This window comes from Pelophylax lessonae (genome assembly GCF_965119305.1).
Source record: "Pelophylax lessonae genome assembly, chromosome: 7".
NCBI lineage: Eukaryota > Metazoa > Chordata > Amphibia > Anura > Ranidae > Pelophylax > Pelophylax lessonae.
Window position 1 is genome coordinate 295,088,539 of NC_138774.1, and position 8,985 is coordinate 295,097,523.

General features: G+C 44.9%; 1 protein-coding gene across 1 annotated transcript in view; it reads left to right on the plus strand.

The window, feature by feature from the left end:
- The window catches only part of LOC309560079 (semaphorin-3F-like), a 169,428-nt gene that overhangs the window by 23,119 nt on the left and 137,324 nt on the right, over nt 1-8,985 (plus strand). The window contains exon 2 of the mRNA XM_082263599.1: nt 2,995-3,106. Coding sequence (XP_082119725.1) covers nt 2,995-3,106 — 112 coding nt within the window. The remainder of the gene's footprint in view (nt 1-2,994; nt 3,107-8,985) is intronic.

Sequence of the window (8,985 nt, forward strand, 5' to 3'; positions counted from 1 at the left end):
TGGTCATTTGGAACATAAATGGTTTCCATGTCCTTGCTATGGATATTTTTTTGGCCAGGAACATGTAAAAGATAAATTTCTAAGGGTGTCTGCAATCTCCACAATTGGTAATTTGGAACATAAATGGTTTCCATGTCCTTGCTTTGGATATTTTTGTGGCCGGCATCATAAGATAAGTGCCTGAAAGCGTCTGGAAATCTCCGCTATTGGGAATATTGACCCCCGGATGATTTCCACACCCCTTCTATAGATATTTGTGCAGTCAGGAATATGTAAAAGATAGGTGTCAGAGAGTGTCTGGGAATCTCTGCAATGTGGAATATTGACCGCAGACACTCTCTGACACCTATCTTTTACATGTTCTTGGCTGCAAACATAGCTATAGAAAGAGTGTGGAAAACATTTGGGGTCAATATTAATAATTTCCTCGATCATGCTTCATGGAAAAAATGGCCAGGATTCTAAAGGATGAACAGGCAAGGTTTGAGAAGATGTAGTATCTATTGATATATTATATACCTTGTGGTTTATGTGGGGTGGGCTCCTGGCTGAGGTAGAGGTATCTATTAATATATTGTATAACTTGTGTATGTGGGGAGAGTCAGTGGGGTGGATTCCTGGCCAAGGAAGAGGTATCTATTGATATATTATATACCTTGTGTATGTGGGAGATGGGCACCTGGTCGAGGGAAAGGTATCTATTGATATATTGTATACCTTGTGGTGTATGTGGGGTAAGTGCTTGGGGTGGGCTCCTGTCCGAAGGGAGAGGTATGTATTAATCTATTGTATACCTTGTTGTGTATGTGGGGTGGACTCCTGGCCAAGGAAGAGGTATCTATTGATATATTATATACCTCGTGTATGTGGGAGATGGGCACCTGGTCGAGGGAAAGGTATCTATTGATATATTGTATACCTTGTGGTGTATGTGGGGTAAGTGCTTGGGGTGGGCTCCTGTCCGAAGGGAGAGGTATGTATTAATCTATTGTATACCTTGTTGTGTATGTGGGGTGGACTCCTGGCCAAGGAAGAGGTATCTATTGATATATTATATACCTTGTGTATGTGGGAGATGGGCACCTGGTCGAGGGAAAGGTATCTATTGAGACATTTTATACCTTGTTGTGTATGTGGGGTGAGTCAGTAGGCTGGGCTCCTGGCCGAGGGAGAGGTATCTATTGATATATTTATACCTTGTGGTGTATATGGGGTGAGTTCTTGGGGTGGGTTCCTGGCCGAGGGAGAGGTATGTATTGATATATTGTATACCTTGTGGTGTATGTGAGGTGGATTTTTCTTGCCGAAGAAGAGGTATCTATTGAGACATTTTATACCTTGTGGTGTATGTGGGGTTAGGCTCCAGGCTGAGGTAGAGGTATCTATTGATATGTTTTATACCTTGTGGTGTATGTGGGGTGAGTCAGTGGAGTGGGCTCCTGGCTGAGGTATAGTTATCTATTGATATATTTATACCTTGTGATGTATGTTGGGTGGGTCAGTGGGGTGGGATCCTGGCTGAGGTAGAGGTATCTATTGATATATTATATACCTTGTGCTGTATGTGGGGTGAGTCAGTAGGCTGGGCTCCTGGCCCAAGGTAGAGGTATCTATTGATATATTATATACCTTGTGCTGTATGTGGGGTGAGTCAGTAGGCTGGGCTCCTGGCCCAAGGTAGAGGTATCTATTGATATATTATATACCTTGTGCTGTATGTGGGGTGAGTCAGTAGGCTGGGCTCCTGGCCCAAGGTAGAGGTATCTATTGATATATTATATACCTTGTGCTGTATGTGGGGTGAGTCAGTAGGCTGGGCTCCTGGCCCAAGGTAGAGGTATCTATTGATATATTATATACCTTGTGCTGTATGTGGGGTGAGTCAGTAGGCTGGGCTCCTGGCCCAAGGTAGAGGTATCTATTGATATATTATATACCTTGTGCTGTATGTGGGGTGAGTCAGTAGGCTGGGCTCCTGGCCCAAGGTAGAGGTATCTATTGATATATTATATACCTTGTGCTGTATGTGGGGTGGGCTCCTGGCCGGGGGATAGATCCTTCTTCTTATTCTTTTCTTCCTTTTTTCCCATCTTGTCACCTTTTATCCTTTTATTGCCGATCCTGGGGCTACCAAAGCTTTTATGCCTTCCTACAAGTGACCCGCGATTATCATAGCTGGAGCAATATCAAACAGTTGGCCTTGGATAGAGCTCTGGGACGAGCTACAAGGCCAACAGTCCTCCTTACACCTGTCTTGGCATTTCTACATCTAAGAAAAGCCTTCGAGACTCCAGTCCTACTCTCTGAACTTTACCTCCATGTTGATTGTCTTCCATCGTCCAACTGTTTTTTACTCTGCTTTCCTTTGCTTTGGACCTCATACCAACGTTTGACCATAAAAAAATTGTGTGTAACATTCCAATATAATAGTTATGGATTAAAACCTTAATGGTATGTGCTAAGAACCAGTAGGCACCAGATACGATGCATTTTCCTTTCTCACCCTTGCCTACGGCTAATTTTATCTTTTAGTTTTTGACCTTCTGGGCTGTTACGCAAATGTAAATAGGAAGATTTCCTTTTCATTGTCTGTTTTTTTGCTTGCTTGTGTGATGCTTTTTTTTTTATTGCTTTGACTAATAGCCGCATCATTTTCCTTTTACCGAGAAAAGGGATGCGGGAAATTTCCTGCTCCCTCCCAACGTTGACATAACTGATTAGATAAAGACCTCTATTTGAGCGGAGACAAATTTGTTTCATAAACTCTCCCCTATAAAACTTTTTTTTTTTTTTCTCCCCGTTTTTATTGCTGTGAGTCAGCCGCGGTCAGTCTTTTCTGTACAAATCTCTGCTGTGAAAGCTGAACTTGGTGTGTAGCCTCGTAGTTGTTTCTCTATGTATGGGGATGTGTGCTTTCATTGTGAGCGGTAATGAGGTTACCGTGGGAATGCCAATGTTTGATCATTGTCTTATCCCTCCTTTCTCTGTGTCTAGGGTAGCGATACCATGCAGATATTGGCACTGCCCTCTCTACTCTTGCTGCTTCTTAATTTCCCAGTGAGATCATGGACGTCCCGGCCTGCCCGTGTCTACTTGACGTACAAAGGTAAGTCATTATTGGTTTTTATCCAAGTTTTCAAATTTTTTATGCTTACTTGTTTTTGCAATTTTGTGCAAATTTTGCTTGTTTGAAAGATTTTTTTTTTTTCCAGTTTACCAATTTTAATGTGGTATGAAACCCTCTATAACAGGGGTCTCCAAACTTTCTAAGTGAAGGGCCAGTTTGTTGTCCTTCAGACATTAGGGGGGCCAGATTGTGACCAGTGGTTGCATAAGTGGACATATAAAATACCCCATCATTGGTTTGAATGGAAGGAATAGTGCCCAATTGTTGGTATCAATGGGAAGAATATTGCCCCATCAATGCAGTAAGTAGGAGGAATAGTGCCCCATGGATGGTGTCAGTGGGTGGAATAGTGTCCCACCGATGGTGTCAGTGGGAGAAATAGTGGCCCATTGATGGTGTCAGTTGATGGAATAGTGGCCCTTTGATGGTGTCAATTGGTGTATTAGTGCCTCAAGGGCCAGATAAAGGCAAGCCAGAGGCCACATCCAGCCCCATAAACAATGCCCCATCATTGGTTTGAATAGAAGGGAATAGTGCCCAATTGTTGGTTTTAATGGGAAGAATAGTGTCCCATCAATGCTGTAAGTGGGAGGGATACTGCCCCTTTGATGGTTTCAATGGAAGGAATAGTGTCCCATTATTGGTATAAGTGGGAGGAATAGTGTCCCATTATTGGTGTCAGTGGTAGGAATAGTGCCCCATCATTGGTATCAGTGGTAGGAATAGTGTCCCATCATTGGTATCAGTAAGATGGATAGTACCCCATCATTGGTATCAGTGCCCCATCATTGGTATCAGTGGGAGGAATAGTTCCCCATCATTGGTGTCAGTGGGAGGAATAGTGCCCGATCATTGGTATCAGTGGGAGGAATAGTGCCCCATCATTGGTATCAGTGGGAGGAATAGTGTCCCATCATTGGTATCAGTGGGAGGAAAAGTGCCCCATCATTGGTATTGGTTGGAGGATAGTGTCCCATCATTGGTATCAGTGGGAGGAATAGTGCCCCATCATTGGTATCAGTGGGAAGAATAGTGTCCCATCATTGGTGTCAGTGGGAGGAATAGTGTCCCTTCATTGGTGTCAGTGGGAGGAATAGTGTCCCATCATTGGTGTCAGTGGGAGGATAGTGTCCCATCATTGGTATCAGTGGGAAGAATAGTGTCCCATCATTGGTGTCAGTGGGAGGAATAGTGTCCCTTCATTGGTGTCAGTGGGAGGAATAGTGTCCCATCATTGGTGTCAGTGGGAGGAATAGTGTCCCATCATTGGTGTCAGTGGGAGGAATAGTGCCCGATCATTGGTATCAGTGGGAGGAATAGTGCCCCATCATTGGTGTCAGTGGGAGGAATAGTGTCCCATCATTGGTATCGGTTGGAGGATAGTGTCCCATCATTGGTGTCAGTGGGAGGAATAGTGCCCAATCATTGGTATCAGTGGGAGGAATAGTGTCCCATCATTGGTGTCAGTGGGAGGAATAGTGCCCAATCATTGGTGTCAGTGGGAGGAAGTGTGTCCCATCATTGGTGTCAGTGGGAGGAATAGTGTCCCATCATTGGTATCAGTGGGAAGAATAGTGTCCCATCATTGGTGTCAGTGGAAGGAATAGTGTCCCATCATATGTATCAGTGGGAAGAATAGTGTCCCATCATTGGTATCAGTGGGAGGAATAGTGTCCCATCATTGGTATCAGTGGAGCAATAGCGTCCCATCATTGGTGTCAGTGGGAGGAATAGTGCCCCATCATTGGTATCAGTGGGAGGAAAAGTGTCCCATCATTGGTGTCAGTGGGTAGAATAGTGCCCCATCCTGGTGCCATGGTGAATTTAATAAACGTTTTTTATGCTATGAGAGCTGTTTTGTGGCTTCCTCCCTTTCTGTATGTGATAGAACTATGGCTTACAGCGGTTCCTGGAGCATATAATTTCATTGGCTCTGTGACACAAGAAATTTCTTACCTTCCTTGTATATGTTTAGGAGGTCAACTACTATTGGTGAGGGGACACGGGTGAAGGAACAGTTGAAGCTGTTTGGAGTGTATGCACAAAGTTACTTTACTTGAGAAGGAGTTGAATTGCATAAGTTGCACTTTTATATTAGATTGCACTTTATGGACATTTGCACTTATTATTTTTGCATTGCCTGGAAAGTATTATATGTTGAAGGCTTATTGCATATTGCACTCGTTGAGTATTCTGTGCTATGGGAGAGTACACAGGCTCCGTTCACATATATGCCAATTGGATGCATTTTGAACCACATCCGATTCCGGTGACATGTGAATTAAAACGGCTTTCTATGGAGTCGGTTCACATATGTACTGTGAATTTAAAAAAGAGTCCTGTGTGCGTTTTTTAGCACTGCGGTGTGGTTTAGATGCGAGATCCAGGCTCATTGCCTTCTGTGGGAACGTATCGGAATTGCACATCGGATCAGTTTTTAACACGAATTGGATCCGAAAAAAAAAAAACACGTTGGGCCCCCCTTTAGTCCATACCTGGCCCTTTCCGATCTAGCACTGATTTTGGCCCCCTTTTAGTCCATACCTGGCCCTTTCCGATCTAGCACTGATTTTAAGGGGAACGTCCTTAACAACGGATGACTCATCAGGGGGAAAACCAGCTGACAGTTAAATGACAAAAAAAACAAAACATTGCAGCAATAAAAAAATTGTTAAAACAATGGCGTAGCCCCCATTCCCCCCCCCCCCCCCTGTCGTCTTTTACTGAGAATTTACTAAGCAGCTGTTCAGCTGCGATTTTAGATATGATTCAGATGCAGATTTCTTAAGCTGGCGGTCACCGGCGACTTTAACATTAGCTGGTTGTTAAGGAGTAGGCCGGGAAGCCAGCCGCAGCATCCTTAACAACAAGCAGCTGTCAGCGGGGTTCCCCGCTATAAAAAATCCTAAAAAAAAAAGACATAAGGGTCCCCTCTCCCCAAGCCCCCCCCCCCCCCCAAATCCATACCTGGCCCTGGAAATTTGCAGTGAAAACGGAGGGGAAATTCGCACCGGACATGTGTCAACCGAGCCTTGAGACACATAAAGCCTGAGAATAAAAATTATTTTTGGTTACCTGCAAGGTTAAATGCATATTGTGCTAGTATACAACACATTGCAGGTAAGTGTCACATTATGTGACACACCTGCAAATGAAGCCCGTGTCGTCCCCGCTGGAGGCCGCTTCCATCGTTGCCTGTCTTCCTTCTGGATTTGCGGACTCCGACTTTGCTGCTGGCCTGAGCCTCGTGACGTCATGGCACAGGCGGCCGTTTCTTCACAGCGCATGCGCCGATGACGTCATCGGCTGCATGCAATGTAAATATCTCCTAAACTGTGCAAGTTTAGGAGATACCATATATATTTGAGTATAAGCTGACCTGAATATAGGCCGAGGCACCTAATTTTACCACAAAAAAGTGGGAAAACGTATTGACTCGTATAAGCCTAGGGTGGGAAATGCAGCAGCTACTGGACCCAACTGGACCACCACCAGACCCAAAACAGGGGCTGTGGGCATGGTGCAGGAGATTCAGGGCTGTGGGCATGGTACAGGAATGGCACAGGAGATGGTTCTGGAATGGCACAGGTGATGGTACAGGCATGGTACAGGAGATGGTACAGGCATGTTACAGGAGATGGTACAGGCATGGTACAGGAGATGGTACAGGCATGTTACAGGTGATGGTACAGGAATGGTACAGGAGATGGTACAGGCATGTTACAGGTGATGGTACAGGCATGGCAAAGAAGATGGCACAGGAGATGGTACAAGAAACATAGAAACATAGAATGTGTCGGCAGATAAGAACCATTTGGCCCATCTAGTCTGCCCAATATATCTGAATCCTATGAATAGTCCCTGGCCCTATCTTATATGAAGGATAGCCTTATGCCTATCCCATGCATGCTTAAACTCCTTCACTGTATTTGCAGCTACCACTTCTGCAGGAAGGTTATTCCATGCATCCACTACTCTCTCAGTAAAGTAATACTTCCTCATATTACTTTTAAACCTTTGCCCCTCTAATTTAAAACTGTGTCCTCTTGTGGTAGTTTTTCTTCTTTTAAATATGCTCTCCTCCTTTACCGAGTTGATTCCCTTTATGTATTTAAAAGTTTCTATCATATCCCCTCTGTCTCTTCTTTCTTCCAAGCTATACATGTTAAGGTCCTTTAACCTTTCCTGGTAAGTTTTTTCCTGCAATCCATGTACTAGTTTAGTAGCTCTTCTCTGAACTCTCTCTAGAGTATCTATATCCTTCTGGAGATATGGCCTCCAGTACTGCGCACAATACTCCAAGTGAGGTCTCACCAGTGTTCTGTACAGCGGCATAAGCACTTCTCTCTTTCTACTGCTTATACCTCTCCCTATACATCCAAGCATTCTGCTGGCATTTCGTGCTGCTCTATTACATTGTCTTCCCACCTTTAAGTCTTCTGAAATAATTACTCCTAAATCCCTTTCCTCAGATACTGAGGTCAGGACTGTGTCAAATATTCTATATTCTGCCCTTGGGTTTTTACGCCCCAGGTGCATTATCTTGCACTTATCCACATTAAATTTCAGTTGCCAGAGTTCTGACCATTCTTCTAGTTTTCCTAAATCCTTTTCCATTTGGCACAGGTGATGGTACAGGCACGGCAGAGGAGATGGTACAGGCATTGCAAAGGAGATGGTACAGGCATGGCACAGGCACGGCAGAGGAGATGGTACAGGCACGGCATAGGTGTTGGTACAGGCATGGCACAAGCACGGCAGAGAAGATGGTACAGGCACGGCATAGGTGTTGGTACAGGCATGGCACAAGAGATGCAGTGCTGCGGGCATGGTACAGGAAAATGTCCTGTACCATGCCCGCAGCACTGCATGAGGAAATGCAGGGGCTGCGGAGGAGTCTCACTTACCTGTCGGTGAGGCGCCTTACATTTAAAAATGGCGCCACCCGGCGCCAACACGCCACCGCGCATACATCACCGATGCTCGGGAAAGCCTGTACACGTTCAGCTATTTTCCTGGCAGACGGCACATGCGCGGTGACGTTTTGGCGCCAGGCGGCGCCATTTTTAAAAGGTAAGTGAGACCGTGACTCGAGTATAAGCCCAGGGGAGCTTTTTCAGCATAAAAAACATGCTGAAAAAGTCGGCTTATACTCGAGTATATACAGAATTTACAGTACCTATAGGTAAGCCTTGTTATTGGCCTACCTATAGGTACAAACAGTACTGGGGGGGGTTATAAGCCCCGTGCTGCTCCTTGGTTTTCTCAATGGGCAAATGCCTCCGGTATCAGCTTAGAGATAAGTGATTACATTTTTAAGAGATTATTTTGAAAACGGATACCTGCACAGTGCAGGTTTTCCTTTTATGACCGGTTTCCAGGGTGTTTAGTCTCAGAAAAGGCCCGCAGGCAATCACCAAGGTCCCCTTTCACAATCCCACTTATTGCCTGTAATAAACCGGGTCCTGCTTGGTGACCTCGGCTGCTTGTGGGGTCGCCGAGGGGAAAAGAAGATTACCTTGTGTTTTTGTGTGTATTTGACCTTTAACCTTAAAGGGTCACAGAAGGGTGAGGAATTGTCTCCTTATGTTTCCTCCTCAAGGAATTTCTAGTGGGTGGGGGGTAAATATTGGCACACAGTGCAATGTTGACACTTATTAAGGGCTTCGGGGAATAATGGAGGCTGTTTAACACCTATCCTTTCATAAACAGCCTTGTGCAATAAAAAAAAAGCACGCCTTCATTGTCACCATTTTGTACAGTTGTTGGCTGGAAAGCCAAGGGCTCATTCTACAGCCATGCCATCTTTTACGGCACTTAGCAACAAGTCGTACACACCACTCGGGTTACAGGCAACA